Source organism: Rhea pennata, chromosome 2 (genome assembly GCF_028389875.1).
Source record: "Rhea pennata isolate bPtePen1 chromosome 2, bPtePen1.pri, whole genome shotgun sequence".
Classification (NCBI taxonomy): Eukaryota; Metazoa; Chordata; class Aves; order Rheiformes; family Rheidae; genus Rhea; species Rhea pennata.
Window position 1 is genome coordinate 54757829 of NC_084664.1, and position 19136 is coordinate 54776964.

General features: G+C 43.0%; 1 protein-coding gene across 2 annotated transcripts in view; it reads right to left on the reverse strand.

Annotated features, from left to right (window-relative positions):
* AOAH (acyloxyacyl hydrolase) overlaps nt 1–19136 on the reverse strand; it is an 87397-nt gene that overhangs the window by 22471 nt on the left and 45790 nt on the right. For both annotated transcript variants that reach the window (XM_062569558.1, XM_062569559.1), the window contains exons 13-16: nt 9004–9095; nt 7140–7222; nt 1997–2033; nt 939–1013 (exon numbers count right to left, since the gene is read on the reverse strand). In XM_062569558.1, the coding sequence (XP_062425542.1) occupies nt 939–1013; nt 1997–2033; nt 7140–7222; nt 9004–9095 (287 nt within the window). The remainder of the gene's footprint in view (nt 1–938; nt 1014–1996; nt 2034–7139; nt 7223–9003; nt 9096–19136) is intronic.

Here is a 19136-nt window from a genome sequence, read left to right on the forward strand (position 1 = left end):
TAGGCAAGAAAAACGGCATATTTTAATGGCAAAGCCTGACAACTTTCATAATAGCCCCAACTTTGTTATATAACCTGCAGGTGAGGTCTTTTTAGACACTTTGGAAGGGGATTTAACTGTATGCACGTCGTTCATTAAAATGGATGTTTTGAAAGCCTCTGCTGTTAGTTAGATTTATTTCTTCTGCTTCAAAGAAAATCTGAAGATTTATCATGGTGAAAATAATGCCGCAATAACAAGAGCAAAATGTGCATTCAGAATACCCACAAAACCCAAACTGCGGGATGTATCTGCTCTATATTGGCCTGCAGGGTGTTTTCTGTCTGAACTTTCTGGGCTACAGATTTCTTGCTACCGGGAGGACGAGATGCAGCAAAATAGTGACCTCTCGGCTTCCCTTTGAGCATTGCTAATAGGTAACGCCAGAACTATTATTTTCGAAAGCTTCGGTTCATTCCCCTGCTGAGCTTATGACGCTAGCAAAGCCAGAGAGGCGAAAGCCTCGTCAGGAGAGCATAGCAGGCAGCACTTCAGAGAGGCAGGGTGAAAACAGACCTCGACAGGGGACAATGCCATGGTTCTTCGAGCTCTTAAACTCTCCCCGCCTCCCCCGTCGCTGTTATATTTCATTTCAGCTGCTAAGTAAGAAATATTCTACTTCAAACAGGTTATGAGTTACTGTCTCATTGGGTACAGGCTTGTAACAGAAGGAAAGAGAAGCTCCAGTTTACCACTGCTAGGTGGTAACGATGAATATAGTTAAAGCAATAACCAGTATTTTCAGCAGAGAAATAAGAAAGAAGCAGAGACCACCAGCAAAGCGAAATGCCATAAAGAGGAAGCCCAAAGTAATGAGACAGAAACACCCAAGCGGCAAGCAGTACTCTAGAGAAGCCAAGTACAAGATAATACAAATGTTAGCTTGGTGTACACCTTACCCATTGCAGACATCATTCCCGATTGTAGCGTACACAACTATGGTTGGATTGTCCAACAGCTGGTTTCTAGCCAGGCTGAAAAATAAATAGGCAACTATGTTAATGGGGAAATACATTCTCCATGTCTGAACCCCACACTATGCTTAGGCGAGGTCACATTTGGAAGTAACTTGTTTGAGATTTGGCCAATACTCAGATGGCTACACTGCTGTTTTTTTCCTGTAGTTTTATACTTTTTGCTAGTTTCCTATATATTATTTTTTTCACACATCCATTTTGTCCTTCATATACTTATCATTTTCACTGTCTTTGTGCTGGCTTTCTATCTTCTTGGTATTATTCAGAAGCCAAATCAAACCATTTCAGAGCAAAAAGACATCAAGTCAGGGCAAAGATATCAATCAAGACTGGAACGTTCTAATTAGAGATGGGAGAAGGAGGCTACCTTTGGCTGATAACTAAGCTTGTGTGTAGGACTGGGCTCAAGGTCAGATGAGGATGTGATCTGAAGATCCATGGTAGACAGCTAAGATTCGTTATTACTTTTTCTGTGGGAGAGGTCTTTCAGTCACTCACGGTGTGAACCGTATAACATGGAGCAAACCCAGCCACCCCATAGCCCATCCAAATTCAACTTAGAAGGAGAGTTGCTGCCTCTCCCCATTTGGGAGCTACTCAATCAATCATATTTGCTTGAGATAATACAGTGAATCTGCCCATGTCTGTTTGCATTGGTACACAACAGCTTTAATGAAGTTAGGGGAAATGCAAAGCACAAATTTAAGGAAAGGCATAATCCCTTCCTTAAAATTACTGGGAATGGTCCTATTGGCTTAAAGGGGCCAAGATCAAGGCCCTAAACATAGGCCACATTAAAAAAAATCTTTTTCTTCTGTTAATTATCAGAGCACAGGGGCTGAGTAAAGTCATTCTTTTTTCAAATGCTATCATCGAATAATATACTCATGACAGTGTTTTGCATGTTGCTTTTGTGGATGTAGGATCCCAGCAGTGCTTCTGTACCCACAGTTTCCATTCAAATTGCACTAAACACTCACCTTTTAATTAAATCCAGGAGGTTTCTTGAAGAACCACCTGTTCACATGTAGTGGGAATAAGAGGAATAGTATGACATTGTTACAGTGACAAACAAATGAAAAGTCAATCTGAATTTTATTGTATATGTCTAAGCATGTAGGAGCATTAAAAAATGGAACAAGAACTCATTTCTGTGACCTTTCTGGGTTCTAGCATTGAGAAGCAAAACTATATCCCAGGATCTGCCTCTCACCTGAGTCCCACACTTCAGACAGTAGAAAATCAAAAATTTGTAAGTGCTGGATTGTTTGGATCTGGCATTTAATCCAGATCTGCCAGCTTCTTCCCATCTGTTGAACATAGTAGTCTCTTGCAAACCAGCCAGCCTGACTTGTCAACAGCTGATCTACTTTTAACTTTCCCTATAAATTGCAAAAGGAACTATTCCTGCTGCGAGCTGTTCTCACTCTGCTGAGGGAATGAACGTCTCACAGCTATATCACGTTGGGAGTGATTCAGGTCCTAAACATAGGCATCAAGTGCCATTTTTGACATCCCAGAGTATCCAAGACACCTGTGGCAGGGCTGGCAGATACAACACAGGATCCCTGAGAAATTGTGCACTTCTGGAGAGGCAGCTGGAGGCTGGGAAGATACCGCAAAGCATCTAAAATAGCATAGACACCAACGTTCAGCCATATGCATCGCTCTCACTGTGCGTGTCAGACTTAGGAAAAGCATATGAGGCCAACTGCACCCTTCCTGGGCAGCTTTGCATTTCAGTAGCAATCCTCCCAAATGGTTAGATGCAAATCTTCTCTCCTCCAGGGAAAGAACTAACTAAACCCAAGCATCTGTGAATGTCTACAACGTTTCATTTTTGTCTTGACTCAGATAAGCGTTCCCAATCAGGAAAGTTCTTATGCACAAAATTTACTAGCAGACCTTTAAAGGCCACAATATACATCCCGGCTATCCACAGCATGTAAATCAAACTCTATCACCTGCAGTCAAGAGCACCAGCAAGTGAGCAGCTAAAAGGGCGTGAGGTTTTGTTCAAGATTATACCGGGACTGTGTTTGCAAGAATCTCATCTTATAGCGACATACAAAAATAAAAACTTCAGAAGAACAGGCCCACAGGTTGTACTTCTTCTGTGTTCATGCTTTATCTCCCCCTTTCCCTCTCCTTCTCCTCCTATATTACAGTCCTTCCATTCTTCACTCAGCTTTTCTGTAGTCTCTCTCTTTCCTTTCGTTGGGCACTGTCCCTCTGATGCATGCTTTAAGGAGCAAATCTTGCCCTCTCTGCAGCTCATGGTGGGAAAGTTGCGGATAGAACATCATTAAATCTCCACGGGATCGGGGTTGGCAAAAGCACTAAGAGATAAACCCCTAAGGTAGCAATAATACACTCTGCATTTTAATATCGGTGCCTTTGTTATTATCACTCACAATGATGCCAGCTGTGTGTATCAACGAATCCTTTATGTTTTAAATAATACAGTTCTTCCAGCCTAAAAATGAATGTTTCTCTCTGCTGCTTCTCTCTTGAGGGTTGACACTCCATTGAAAGTCCACCCTTTCTGTTGCAAAGCTCTTTTCAGCAGAACAAGAGCCACACACAATCCTTAGACAATATGGCTTAGGACGCAACGTCCGCTGGCTGATTTTTTTCTGTTTAATATCTCTTCTTTCAGTAAGATTCCGATCCCTAGGAGCCCCCAAAACTAAAGGTGCATTTACAGAAAGGTAAGAAGCCGTTCTTGGATGTCTATTACCTCCATGAATAGGTGATTGTAAGTAGCAGATTGGAAGCATTAGAGACAGTTACAAATCAAAACAACAAATCAAGAAAATGATGGGTATTTTTAGAGAACTGTTTTTAGGGGTAAATGGAGTCATTAAATAACTTTTTATGATCCAGGCTGGAGTTGCTGTTCAAAACATGCAAGGGAGAAAAAGAGACCAGGCAGAACTGAACCTCAGTTACTCTTATGATGTTGATTATCCCAGCAATTGTTCCTGGGATCTGTCCTGCTCCCCTCTCTTTTGCTTTCCAAATATTTTCAGACTGGTGGGATTTTTATTTTTGGTAAGGAGTCAGGGTTGTTTTGCTCTTACTTGTGAATGGACCCAAATTTCACACACCTCAAAATATTCCTGAAGTGAAAAGTGAAACTCTCAATTTTCTTGCTCTAGACCTTAGTTTGACAAGGTGCAGTGCTACCATGCATAGAAAGAGTCTGGTTCCAAATAGCACCAATTACAGTGGTTACAATTACACCAGTGTCAAGTTGCTGAGAAGAGCTTATTGCTTTTTTAACCTTTTGCTCCCCTACACCATAAAAGCAATTGGAAATGTAACGGCGCGAAGAGGAAATTCTACAGTTTTCTCTAGATGTACTTAAGGCAGACTAGTGTTTCCAAGATAGCAGAAATTAAAATAATATTATTATTTCTTAAGTGGTTTTGAAGCTATCATGAGATATCTGGTACTTGATTGCTCAGTGAGCCAGAGCACATGTTAACAAGACATATTTTTTCTGGTCAAAGGGAAGAGTCACAAAGAAACAGATCAGGCTACAAAATGCAAAGGAATATATAATACCAGTGTTTGGAAAAAGCATATTTTATCTATGTATCATATAGAAAATATGAGTGATATTTGCAAAATTGTTCTGTAATTATTTGGAAATCCAGGGGGCATGCATTTTCCCTGAGTTTATGTAATGATTTTTTGGAATATTTTAGCAACTGACTTTACTATCAGAACTCTTCTATGAAAACAAATGATTTTCAACAAATGCTAGAGAACATCTAGAAAAACTTTCTTGTTCGTACCCCGCAGCATGGCCAGCGCAGGGGAAGGAAGATGCCATCTGCTGCCAGGAGATAGGCTTTTTTCCCTATACCGAGCAAGATTTAGGAAGTTAAGATAGACCCTCCCCCCCAGCACGTCAGTCCGGAAAGTTTTCCACCACGGGAAGAAGGTGCATTTCCCGTGAGGGATGCCAACGGGGACTGCAGGGGAAGCCGGCACGGCGGCGATGCTGAGGGCTGGGGCGGGTTTGCAGGCTGGATGGAGACGACCGTGTCTTTCCACGAATTTTTCAAGGAGAGCTGTCAAAGCTGGCGAGTCCAAGCACCGACCGCCTACCGACTGCACCTGCACCCAGCAGGGAGCCTTCTCAATTGCACTGAGAAGACGGGGAGAGCGAGAAACCAGGTCCCTGGGTTTGGCAATGCTCCCTCATGCCTCCTCTTTTCGTTTTGCATTTCTCAGTCTGCAGAGAGTTATTTTTGGAGGAAGGTGAAGTTCTCCCAGGTTGGGCCGGATCAGGCTGGTGGTCAGATTTTAGCTTTACTGATACTGTCATTGTCCATTTAAACTCTCCTGTTTTGGGAAACTGCTACACCAAATGAGGCGATAAATCTGAACCTTTGCAATACTGTGTCAGCGTGATGATTAAGAGAAGGCACCAAGGAAAGATATCTTGGGATTTTTCTATTGCTTGTAATTCTTCCCTTTGTAAATTCTCCTCTCAGTTTTCCTCAGAGCCGTTTGCCCTGACACGAGCTAACCTCCTTTTATACCTGCAGGCTTCTGCAGTGTAAGTGTGAAGGAGATGAGTGAAAGGAAAAGAAAGAGGAATGATGCACACAACGAGATCTTTCTTAAAGTCTCTGAGGAAACTGGAAGGAAGGAAGAGGAGAAAGTGCACCCCCCAGCTAACGTAAGGGGGGCAGAACAAGGTGACAGGGCAGTTAGATTAACCAGATGAGAAGGACCACTATGACCGTCCAGGTTGGCCTTTTTTTATTCCCTCACCGGAAAGGGTACCTGAGGGATGAGAAGCACAGGACTGAGACCATGGGAGCCACCAACTTGAGTCCTCTGTGACTGTCAGGCAAAACGTTTGGAGGATTCGTAGCCAGCAACCCACCAAGCTTGCAGACAAACGGCTCACCAAAAACATTGGAAAACATTTGTGCAAAAGACTGAAAGCCTCAGAAATACCAGTGTACTACAGGAGCAAAGAAGATGTATGAGAGGCATCGCTAGTGCCATAGGTCCTGGCACGGGAAGGGGATTTCTTTGGTGAAAACGTCCAGATGAGCCTGGGAGGTAACCCTTGTTTCGTGCTACCTGATTGGGCAACCTCTCTCACACGGTAGGACCTCTGTTTACCAGAGCTGGGGGCAGGAGCAGACTCTTTCTGAGTCTAAATCTGGCAGGAAATCTAATCCCAAGCACTCAACAAGTTTTTAAATCACACTAGAGGCAGCAGTGCTCCTCATCTGTTGGACATGAAAACATCCCACAATGCTAAATTATCCACCTGAGAAGCACAGGCTTCCCCTAGCTTCTCCCACCAATTTTTTGAAGCATGGAGAATGACTAAATACAATATAAATATAATGAGATAATCACAGAATAATCAAGTATCTTTTAAACCTGCTGTCAGAGACATCACCTAATTCAACACACAAAGCCTAACATCATAAACCTTAATTTCTAAGGGAGATTACTGCCATCCTTTCATACAGCCCCTTTGATAAATTTGATCAAGATCCATCTTGAAACAGCTCAAGGTTTATTTTAACCTTCACTCCTCTGTTTAGAGGGTTATCCTAGGTTTTCACTCCTGGAGTCAGTAACATTTTAACACTTGAAATAGAGAGATGTGACTAATGAATACCCATATTCTTGTAGCAGGACTGTCCTTCAGTTTAAACCATTCTTCCCTCTCTGTGGTGTTTATGCCCCACAAAGGATTCAAAACCAGGACCACAGTCACTTTTAATCATTGCTTTGCCAAGTTGCCCAGGTGTCTTAACATCCTGCAGAAGTCTCCGTTCCCCTAGCCCTTCCCGAGAGCCTCTCTCCATCTGTTCCGGTTACAGCGGGGTGCGCTGATACTTGGTCAAGTGGAAGTCCTTAGTCACAGCACAGGTGAGAGTGGTCAAGCACACACATGCATCCCTGCTCAGGCAGAAGAAAAGGTGCTGAGTAAAATAAGCACTCTTCTCTACTTTTCCCCATGGCACGTCATGCAAATAGCAAGGGTTTTCTCTCAGTTTCTGAAAGATGTTCGCTAATGCAGCATTAAGTATCTGTTTAGTAAGGTTAAAAATAAAGAAGTGAAAATACTTAACATACCATTTTGGGAAATGTTCTGCAAGTCTCTGTGATTACAGCGATTTCTCCTGCGTAAACGTAGATACAGAGAGTCTGTCCAGCCTCTGAAATAAATTGAGAAAACATAAATTGCTAAACTCATGTGATGTCAGTGCAAAAATGTTTAATATTAAAAAGGAAGTACATTCTTGGCTTTATACAACTCTGTGCCCCAGTTGCATATATACTGCTATATTACCATCTCTCTTTTTTGAGGTCATAAAATGTTCTTTATTTTGAATAGGTTGGCCTAAAATGGAAGTCAAGATAGTCTCTCAAAAACTATAAATTGATGGAGAATTTCTTTCAAATTGTCCATCCTTTAAGTTTATCCTGATCTTTCTGGTGAGGTGTTTAAGAACCTTTATGTTATATACGCTTTGTCAAAACAATCCTGTTGAGTGCTTACTATTCGACTGCACATCGTTGTTGTGGCACAGTAAATAAAAGAGATGAAATATTGGCAGAGCGCTCATTTCCCAGTGCCATAAATCTTGGGCTGATATTGATTAGAAAAGAGGTTGTGTTCAATTCTGATTAGTTTTCTCCTTTACTTTGCACTGCTGAGAAAAATGAAAATTCCTATAAAGAAGAACAACCCCAGGGAAAGCTGTTAGTAAGAACAGTCTCCAGAGCCATGAGTACCTGGTGATCTTTAGCAGAGCTGCTGATCTTGTGTTTGAACTTAAACACTGAAGAAATTAGGTAACTTAAATACCTGGGCTTAAGAATGGCAAACAGAGATGAATGCAGAAATGACACGTTTTGAAACCAGCGATAAAAAATAAGTAGCTACACAGAAACACGCGATAACGCTAAGCAGTAACCGGGCAATAGGCTACGCAAAGAATGTTTGAAATCTTTGGTTTTTCAGCCTGGCATGCAGGTGGATGAGGAAAAGCGAGCAGAACTTCTTGGTCAGAGAATGTGCTATTTGGTTAATCAGTGGTGTCCCCATTGACTGAGCAGGGGGGGAAAGGATGGGCACAGAGCACATCCGTTTGCGTCTCCACCTCTGCAAGCTCACAGTAAACGTCAGTCTTTCCGCATACTGTTCTGTTCCACCGTTTTTTGCCTGCTCCCTCAACCAGGCTTATTCCTTGTGTTATGGGAGTCTGAGCTGCTTCTCTTAAGAATGCCTTGGACTCCCAAACAGTTCTTTTTTCCTTCCAGACATAGAAGAGTTTGTGGTGGGGGGAGGAGGTTAAAAACTGAACATTGATCTAAGACCTAACACTGGCAACTTCAGGGTCAATATTAAGTACTGATTGCTTATGAACTTCAGATTTTTGCAGCCCAGTTAAATACTGTATAGCCAGTAATTGGCCATTGTAATAGGTTTTTAAAAGCTGGTTTTGCTGTTACACTGAAAGAGGAGGCTGCACAGATCTCTGTTGGCTTGTCAAGTACTGCACCACACTAACACATTCACTGTGCAAATGTGGCTGAGGTTGAGAGGCTGTTTTTTGTGCAGGACAGAGAAAAGGAAGCAGAGAGTACAAGTGTATGGCGCAGTAGATTTTTCTCCTGGAAAAGAATATACTGTCCCAATATTTTAATTCTGTTTTTAGCTTTTTCTTTCCTTCCAAATTAAAATTTGACCAGCTCTAACATCTACTCTAAATGTCAGAAATATGAGGCTAGAGTATTTTGCATTGTCCATGTGTTTAAAAGGAGAGAATAAAAAATGCTAGATTTGGAGGTGATCTGGATCTTAGAAAGAGCCGAAGCAGCCTTCACCAGCATTTTTAGCTTTCCTTTCAAGCACTGGCTTTTTCTCCAGAATTTGCTGCATTTTTAGGGCCTTAAGACTTGCTAAGACTTGGCTTCATCTTCTGTAACTTACCCAATTGTGGAGTTCAGAAATCCAGTCATCTCTGAGAACTGCGGCCAGTCAAGCTCATCAGCGAAAGCAATGGGGAGATTAGCAAATGCTTTCTGAAACAGAAATTTTTAAATCAACACAGATTCACATTCACAAACAAAATAAATCCTTTCTACAAATTCAAGCACTTCTCTAGTTGGAACATTAGCCAAATAGCAACAAATCCAGTGGTAGCTATAGCTGTAATTTATGCATATACTTAAAAAGTTGACTCTTGCATGACAAGCATATCCAGAGAAGTAGGAAGAAAAAGGAGAACCTGGGACTGACAGAGACATGTGAATTATATCCACTTTAATGCTGAAAGAGGCCAAAACCCAAGGTGGGTCACTGCAGACATGGAAGGGATGCCAGCATGATTTTCCCAGCTTATACAGCAGAGGGCTGGGAAGCCAGCAATAACACTGCCTTCGCTAGATGCTGCCACCCCTCTCTAGCAGACTGGACTGCAAACACCTGGCCTCCTAAAAACCTCCACATGATCCTCACTGCAGACTTCCTCAGATGCCACCTTTCTCATCATGGGTCATACCAGAATTTGTTGGATTTCTGAGGCTAGTGAGGTACGTTTTGTTGCATTTTTGCTACTCTAGCCCGAAGTCATGGACTCAACCACAAAAACTTTTTTGCAGCCGAATGAGTGTGGTGTGGGATGCTGCTGAAGCAGCGGAGTCAGGATGGAACTGCTGAACAGAGAGGGAGAAGAACGCAAGCACCACGATAACCCTCACGCACAGACAGATGCAAGCCTAATACTTCTCTGCTTTTGCTGGTATTAGTCCCCAATTTTTTTTTTTTTTTTTTAAGTAATGGCCTCTGTGCCTTTGAAAGCTGTGTCACACATTCAAAGCACTGTGCTCTGTTCTCTTCTGTTATGATTTGTGAATGCGTCAAAAATCATGAAAGGGGAGAAAAACGGGCTCAAGAAATCGCACTGCCTCCGAAGGACAAGAGCATGGAGTAAATTTTCAGCTTCTGCTAGTCTGGGGTATGCTTGCAAAGACAAATGCATAAATCCAGTGCGCTCGCACTGAAAAACTGTTGATGAAAAAGGTAATAACCAAAAGAAGATCAAAACATAAAATAAAGAAACCTACAGGCTGGTATAATCCATGTAATTTATTAGCTTCATTTTCTTTCGAAGCAATTGTGGTGTTTCTTTAAACCCTCACAACTATAAGCAGCAAGCAGGTGGATAATTTGTTCTCTGGGAGGGTCAGAGGTAACTGAGGAAGAGCAGAAGAGCTAAATCTTGCTGTCCCCAAGTCCTGCTGCCTGCAGAGTTATCATTCAAAGGAAAGGGTGTTTTGCCTGAGCAGATGCCAACAGGTTTGGTTTGTGAGAGGCTGGGGGAGAGGCAGGGAAAGGGGGGCAGGAGAGGCAAGAAATCCTGAAGCCAAGCCCTGAGCAGTGCAATGCACAGCAGATGCCGGTTTAGAGCAAGTAACGGCATATCTGACCTACTTACAACAGATCTGCTTTAGTCACCACGGTGAAAATGGTTCTGGCTTAATTACCTTTCATCTGCTTCTCTCACTCTCATGTACATGTGCATCTATGGGCTTGTGTATGTGTATATACATTTATTTTTTATTTTTATTTTTTTTAACACTCAGGGGAACTCTAAAACCTGCCTTCTTCCAATCTGACAGTTTTGTGTGCAAGCAGGCACTTAGTAGAAGGGTGCTGTTTTGAGCAGAAATGGAGGGGTTAAACTGCGCAGTGCGGCTTGGCCATTTGGAATATTTGCCTCCCTGCAGCTTTGCATTAAAGGCAACAGAAATATTTAAAGCCACTTAGCATAAGGGCAACAGAAACATTTGACGTCACTTAGCATAAAATAAACAACAGACATGGCCTCTTATCAGTTGCAGCATATATGCCCAAAGATGATTAAATAGTTTTCAAAACAAATCCTTCTATGACCAATGGTCTCATTATTGCCTATTAGTACTCCAAAAAAATTGGATAGGCCTCATGATATTTCTTTTTTCTTTCCTGTAAACTTAACCTAAATATGATTTAGCCAGAATCTATCTGAGTTGGAAATTGCTTTGGAAAGGAAAGTTTAAGCTCAGATTTATTTCTGCATTTGAAAACTATATTTAAGTTAGCATTGTTAGCACTGTTCCAGCAACTTTTGGAGACATTTCAGGGCCAAATGGTGAAAATAAGTGGCTAATGGAAATTTCAGGAAAAATTCCAGGCCTTGAACTCTGCAGGGAAATAATTTAGAAAACACAGTCTAAGGGACCGACTGTATTTTGGTTAGTCTCAGATGCAAATGTGTCCCACTGTAGAGGTGGGTCTATGCTGACTTTTGACTTAAAACTCTTTTCTTTTTTTAATCACAGCCTTGTCTAAATACCATTCTCTAGACCATTCTAACCAAGAAATTGCACTTTAGCCTGTGTGCCAGATTTAAGCAAAGAATGATTAGAAAGTTATTCCAGACTAGTTTCAAATGTCCTATTTTAGCCTCAAATGCTCTAGACAGATCTTGTTTGGAAGGAACATTCGCACCTCCTAGATGTGTCCTCACCGGAAACACGTCTCCCCAAAGCCTCACACTCCCGATACGCAGGGCAACCAAAACCATGGCTGATGCTAAAGGCACCTACGAAGCCATGCTGAGCAAAGTTCGCCTAAACGGAAGAATGCTCCAGGTTGCTATGGCAAGAGGTTTTCAAAATCAGGACACAGAAGGGCATTGGAAACCTAATACTAATCTGAACCTTCAGAAATGGCAGGTGTAGAAATTCTGCAAGCACTGAAGTATCCCTTAATTTGAAAGGAAACTGGCTCTTTGTTTTCATATTGATTATAATGGTGTCCAGATCCCCTAGATAGCATAAAATACCTCCAACATACTCTCTAAGTATACAAATAAACATACCATACAGCTCTTGAAGAAGAAACATCCTATCTTTTTTGAAAGCATGTACAGTATTTATACTCCATAAAGTTGCAAGGGCATAAGTTTGAAATTAGGAAAATAGCAGCCTTACTTCCCAAAACCACAGCATCTTAGTTACCACAGTGTTAGTTGACAGAAATTTGCCTGCACTTTACTGGATTTAGATTGAATCTAGAAAATGTTTTTAATAAGATTTTTGCAGATGAAATTCCTGTCATTTCCAGTGGTGCAAAAGGAAGTCAGTGGAATAAGTATTCAGGACATGCCTTAATCTTGAATTTGCATTTAAAGAAATGATGAACTTTTCTGCATATGAAATATATAGTATGAACCAATTGTTTAAAGAAAACCTGAGAATGCCTTGAATTCATGGCCAACTAGATATTTACTGGTTTACAGAGAGATTTAGGATGTATTTTTCTCTTTATTCAGTATGAAATGAAGAACCAAGAGTTTTTAAATGCATCTTCCTAGAAAGAGCATCACCAGCACATTTATAAATACAGTGCTTTTATCTTTGAATAAAATGTTTTTTAAAATGAGATTTTAAAGTAAGGTCCTATTCCAGACATATAATAGAAAAATGCTGCATTTAGTAGCATTTGGGAAGTCATTTGTAAGCAGATTGACAGAGCAGCAGGAGAGCAATATCGACTGCTAGACACACCAGTGTTTTTAACTTTAGCTTTCCTCAAACACTGTCCACCTCAAAAAACACAGAACTCCTGCTTTGCTAAACCTTGTAAAATATACGTCTACTGCATTAAAACGTGCTTTTTAATGTCAAAGTTTTCACATCAAAGGAAGGAATATTCAGCTCAGTTCTGCTAAACTTTTTTTTTTTTTTTTTTTTTTTTTTTTTTAGGAGAAAAGCCTGATGAAACCAAAGCCTGTTGGCAGGAAGGAAGCCAAAATAAAGGTGGCTCATCCCCTTCTTACAGTCATATAATCCCCTTCCTGTAATTGTGTTCTGGGTGCTGGGGGATTTAAGGGAGTTATGACAAGTTGAGGACAATGCTGCTCACTGCAGCTGCCTCTGCAGGAAAATGAGTGTAGATACACTCACTCATGGGCTCAACATTATTTTGTCTGTGTTGCTGCATCTCAGCCAAACACTTGTAGGGCAGACTTTAGGGCACAGCAGTATTAGCAGTATTGCTCAAGGACTAAGGATGATTTGTGGAAAACTTAAGTACCTGCAAGTTCCTACACATTTTTTTTTTTTCTTTTCTCTATAAGCTGGAGAAATAGAACATCTGTGTCAGGTATAGTTTTCCAAGATATGTCTGCCTTGCGATGGAACTTTTCCTTAGCTCATGGTCATCCCATATGCTCTTGGTGGGAAGGACACCTACTCAGCAGGATGGTTACAGTGTTTGTGACCAAGTTCCTGCCACAGTTTTTGGAAATAGTGGTCTGATGTGGCGCACATCTCAAAGAAAGCCTGGTGAAACAGGCTCCCATTTCAGAGAAGGAAAAGGAGGTACCGAGGTACTAAGGGACTCCCTGTCTCACACCTGGATGCAGGACATCTGACATGGCATGTCCCCTCACACTGGATCACATGGGGACATTGTGCCAGGCCAATGCTAAGCAGGCAGTGATTTCTCATCTGGGCAGAGGAGATAAGGACATCCAAAATCCAATATTAAACTGCTTCCTAACAACAGTCTTTCCTAAGACAGAGCAAGGATCTTAATTCCAAGTCTGTTCTGCCCAAACTAGACCATCTGGTCATGCCAATACTGATCATCCAGTTACCCAAATGACATCCTGAGACTACTTCACTGAGGAAATTTATCATTAATATTCTCTATAATACCTCATTTATCTTTATTGCTCCTTTGTGTGGTAGACTATATACAGTATAATCAAGCAGAGCAACTGTTCTGCAGAAGCTCTTAACTAAATTCTCAGCATCTATCCTGTAAAATTATTTCCCCATCCAATTAGTGCTAAAACAGGAATTAACAGCTGCCACTGATATGGTGCTGATTAACAAGAGGGCCTGTAGAATTGCTACCAAGTGAATATCTAGCTTTTAATAAATGTGTATAAGAGCAAATATAAATAAGAAATATTTGAAATATCTAGAATATAAAAATAAATGAGAAACTTAAAATAATTAAAAAATTACAAAACACTGCAATTAATAAATATGAATTAAGAGGCACACAACCAATGTTTTCCTTATAATATGATAAAATTCTTGTCGGGGGAGAAGTGCTATTTGGAATTCCACGTAGAGGACAGAGAGTCCATTGAAATGGAAATGAAAGCTTTGAACTAACTCTACCATTGACTGTAGAGAAAACCATTTGATAAACTAATTTCTCTATGTGTCTTATCAAAGAAATTTTGGAAGGATCAAAGTCAAGTGACTTTAGGTTCACAGGAGTTTGATAGCGCCAGGGAATAGCAGGAACATGAGGCTAATGCTCTATCCTCCCCGCCTCCAAGCCCTAACTTTGAATTCTTGCCGCGGTCCCAAATTAAGGATGCTTTCTGCGAGATTAGGACTAGACTCGCTGCACTCTCCGTGGTCACAAAACAAACCCTGTATGTGATCAGAAATTCTCCTCGAGGAAGGCCTAGCGCTGAAGAAAGATTAATGCCGGTTGACAGTACCCTGTGGGGGGAAAGCACACAGGCTTCCAGCACACTACAATCAGCCTGAGATGGTGCTACTAGCTCTTTGTTTTTATAGGAATTGAAAACCATGACCTGCAGTTTTAACCCTTCATTTGTGCAGTTGAAAGAGGGAGGGGAAGAGAGAAAAAAGGGTGGGAGGAAGGGAGGAAAGAAGAAAAGGAGGTTTGCTGCTGATGTAGAAATCTCTCGCTGATTATTTGAGTAACGTGGAACATCTTCAGTTTTATTCTTTGGTTTCTTTGCAGAAATATCCATAAATAATTTTTAAGAGATTGAAAATAGCAAGTTTCACTTCTGATTTGTTAAATAAATTAATACATGTGCATTGTGAGAATACAGCAATGCACCTTCAAAGCCCCAAGGCAGGGAAAGATGCTGCTGTTGCCGTTCTGCACCCAAAAAGACAAAGATACAGAGAAAAAGCAAAAGCAAGAGTCAATGCCAAAGCCTGAATTTGCTCAGAAAATTTTTAACTGGCATTTTTGTTCCAAGACAACTTTTTCTTATTTGTGCTGAGATACAAATTAAATATCATTTTTCAATTGCTAGAGTTTAAATATAGATATTTGTTTGATCATAGGCCTGAACTTTCTCTGTATCTCTGCATTAATACCTAACTAACGGCTGTATTTTTGCCAGGCCCCTAGGAAAGTTTGTAAACAGTATTAGAAAAGAGCCTGTTCTTTCTGATCCTGAATCCGATGTACTCAAGACACCCAGCTGACTGTGCAGCACGCTACAGAAGAGCTCTGCTAGCCACAGGAGTGCTGTGTTTCATGCAAGTCAATCAGCCAAGCCGTGCTCTGTGTTGGGTAGCTATAGCTGATTATTTCTAGCTCTTCCACATTACACAGTATCAACATATCCCGAAATGCTGCCAAATCAGGACGCTAGAGCTGTATATGTACTTTGAGTTGGCACCAATAACAACCAAAGTGCAGGCAAAAGGACACTGCTCTTCTGAACATAACCCAGCCAGTCCAGGCCTTGAGGAGCTCAGCCTGATAGGAGACTGTGTGAGTGTAACTGAGAATATCACGTGAGACTACCCAGGAAATGGTTCTGCTGAACGGTGAGAGGCAAATGTGCAGAGCCAGGGTAGCAGCTTTGGTGGCAAGAGTCTGAGCCCAGGGCCTGGGCCTTGGTCCTCACCCTCTGAACAATGATGCCCTCACAGAGGAGATCAGGGATCCTCCCTGCCGAGGATCAGGGCTAGGCCAGCCACTGCGTTCCTGAGAAGCAGGTCTCCTTGTGAAGGTTCACGGACGGAGCCGCCCCGGCTGCATCCTACCATCTGGCTTTATTTCTAGCTGTGAAACACTGCCTGACTTCCTCCGGCAGGAGAGCCAGCACCAGCACGCCTGTGCCCCTCCACCAGCAGTGCACGGGATGTGATGGCTGCCCTGTGTCTGCATGTGAGGTCTAGGCTTCTTCCTTATTAACTCACCCACTTTATTTAGCTTCTCCAATTTCAGTGATGCCTCAACTCCTTTTATATTATATTATATGCTGTGAATGAGTGGAGTGAGCATGAAGGGTGAAATGTCTCTCTTTGTCCTCATCCCCGATGAAGAGTCTGAATCATCCTTTCTACAAAGGAAAAAAATCACTTTTTCTCCATTTCCAGTCAGTCCCTGATCTTCCTTGCAAGCCAACCAGCTGGAGTTAAGCACCAAGAGCACATATTTGTTAGGCCTTATGCAGAAAGCACCATTTCTCTTCCCACGCAAGTTGCTCTACGTGCATCAAACAGTAACAAATTGCAATCAAAACTCACTTTATAATCTACTCTTCAACTCCTGACTTTGAAGCCTCTGTTTCTGTATGCTGTTACCAGGCATCCAGGTAGCAGACTCATGAGTTTCAAGCAAGAGAAACACCTTCTAAACTTCATGTCAGGGGCGATAAAATGCTGACATAGTCTGAAACTATATTTGCGTGCATGACTCTTCTACCACTGTCACCACCAGAATCACCATCACCATCAGTTTTATTATTTCACGTGGGTGCTAATGATACAGAGAACAAACTAGAGACAATCAAAGAAGACTTCAGGGCCTTGGGCATGTTGGTCAAGGGTCTGGGAGCCCAGGTGGTCTTCTCATCGGTCCTGCTGATTAGGGGGAGGCATGGGAGGAGGAGCAGGAAGATTTTCCAAATCAACAACTGGCTACGCCGCTGGTGTTGGCAACAGGGTTTTGGATTCTATGACCATGGGACACGGTTTGGAGATCAACAACTGGTGAGGAGAGATGGGATTCACCTCACCAAGTGGGGCACATTTACCTTTGCAAACAGGTTGGCCAGCCTAGTAAAGAGGGCTTTAAACTAGGTAGGAGAGGTGGAGGGGGGGGTGTCATACAGACAAGGAAAACAATAAAACACAAGTTGGGTTGGGGGGGGCTCCAACGGATGCATGCAGCTGGGGATATGCATCTGGGACATGGCTACGGGTGACCCCTGTACACCCTTCCTGGGAAACCTGCAGGCATGACCACCTCTCTGAAATGCCTGTACATCAACGCACGCAGCATGGGGAACAAACATGAGGAGCTGGAGATCTGTGTGTGATCGCAGGGCCATGATCTCATTGCAGTCACAGAGACATGGTGGGATAGCTCACATGACTGGAACGCTGTCATGGATGGCTATGTGGTTTTTAGGAGAGCCCGGTCAGGAAGGCGAGGTGGTGGAGCTGCTCTTTATGTGAGAGAGCAACTGGAATGCATTGAGCTCTGCCTAGGGGTGGAGGAGGAGGAGGAGGCAGTCGAGAGCTTATGGGTACAGATCAGAGGGCAGGCTAGCATGGGGGACACTTTTGTGGGTGTCTACTACAGGCCACCTGACCAGGAAGAGAAAGCTGATGAGGCCTTCTATACACAGCTGGAAGTAGCCTCATGATCACAGGCCCTGGTTCTCATGGGGAACTTCAACCTCCCTGACATCTGCTGGAGAGACAACACAGCAAGGCACAAGCAGTCCAGGAGCCTCCTGCAATGCATTGATGATAACTTCTTGTCGCAAATGGTGGAGGAGCCTACGAGGAAGGGTGTCCTGTTGGACCTTATCCTTACCAACAGAGAAGAACTGGTTAGAGATGTGAAGGTTGGGGGCAGCCTTGGCTGCAGTGACCAAGAGATGGTGGAGTTCAGGCTCCTGCAGGAAAGAAGTAAGGCAACAAGCAGGATTGCAACCCTGGACTTCAGGAGAGCAGACTTTGGCCTCTTCAGAGACCTAATTGGAGGAATCCCATGGGTTAAGGCTCTAGAAGGAAGGGGGTGTCCAGGAGAGCTGGCTAGTATTCAAGCATTGCTTCCTCCAAGCTCGAGAGTGGTGCATCCCTATGAGTAAGAAGTGCAGCATAAAGGGCAGGAGACCTTCATGGGTGAGCAAGGAGCTCTTGGCCAAATTCAGAGAGAAGAAGAAAGTACACAGAATGTGGAAGAGGGGACAGGCTACTTGGGAGAATTATAGGAATGCAGTCAGAGTATGTAGAGATGCGGTGAGGAAGGCTAAGGCCCATTTGGAATTGAGTCTGGCAAGGGATGTTAAGGACAACAGGAAGGGCTTCTTCAGATACATCAGCAGCAAGAGGAGGACTAGGGAAAATGTGGGCCCACTGCTGAATGGGGCAGGGGCCCTGGTGACAAGGGATACAGAGAAGGCAGAGTTACTGAATGCCTTTGCTTCAGTCTTCACTGCTAAAGGCTGACCTCAAGAATCCCAGAGCCTGGATGTGAGGAAGAAAGTCTGGAGAAAGGAAGACTTTCCTTTGGTTGAGGAGGAAAGGCTTAGAGACCTTCTGGGCAGGCAAGACATCCACAAATCCATGGGCCCTGATGGGATGCACCCACAGGTACTGAAGGAGCTGGCGGATGTTGTTGCCAGGCTGCTCTCCATCATCTTTGAAAGGTCCTGGAGAACTGGAGAGCTGCCTGAGGACTGGAAGAAAGCCAATGTCAGTGCAGTCTTCAAAAAGGGCAAGAAGGAAGGCCCAGGCAACTACAGGCTGCTCAGTCTCACCTCCATCCCTGGAAAGGTGATGGAACAGCTCATTCTGGATGTCATCTCCAGGCATATGGAGGAAAAGAAGGTGATTGGGAGTTGCCAGCATGGGGAAATCCTGCTTAACCAACATGATGATAGCCTTCTACAATGGAATGACTGGCTGGGCAGATGAGGGGAGAGCAGTGGACATTGTCTGCCTTTACTTCAGCAAGGCTTTTGATACTGTCTGCCATAACATCCTGCTAGACAAGCTCAGGAAGTGTGGGTTAGACGAGTGGACAGTGAGGTGGATTGAGAACTGGCTGAAAGGCAGAGCGCAGAGGGTTGTCACCAGTGGCACAGACTCTAGTTGGAGGCCTGTGGCTAGTGGTGTCCCCCAGGGCTCAGTACTGGGTCCCATTCTGTTCACTTTATTCATCAAAGTGCCTCCTCAGCAAGTTTGCAGATGATACCAAGCTGGGAGGAGTGGCTGAAACACCAGAGGGCTGTGCTGCCATTCAGAGAGACCTGGACAGGC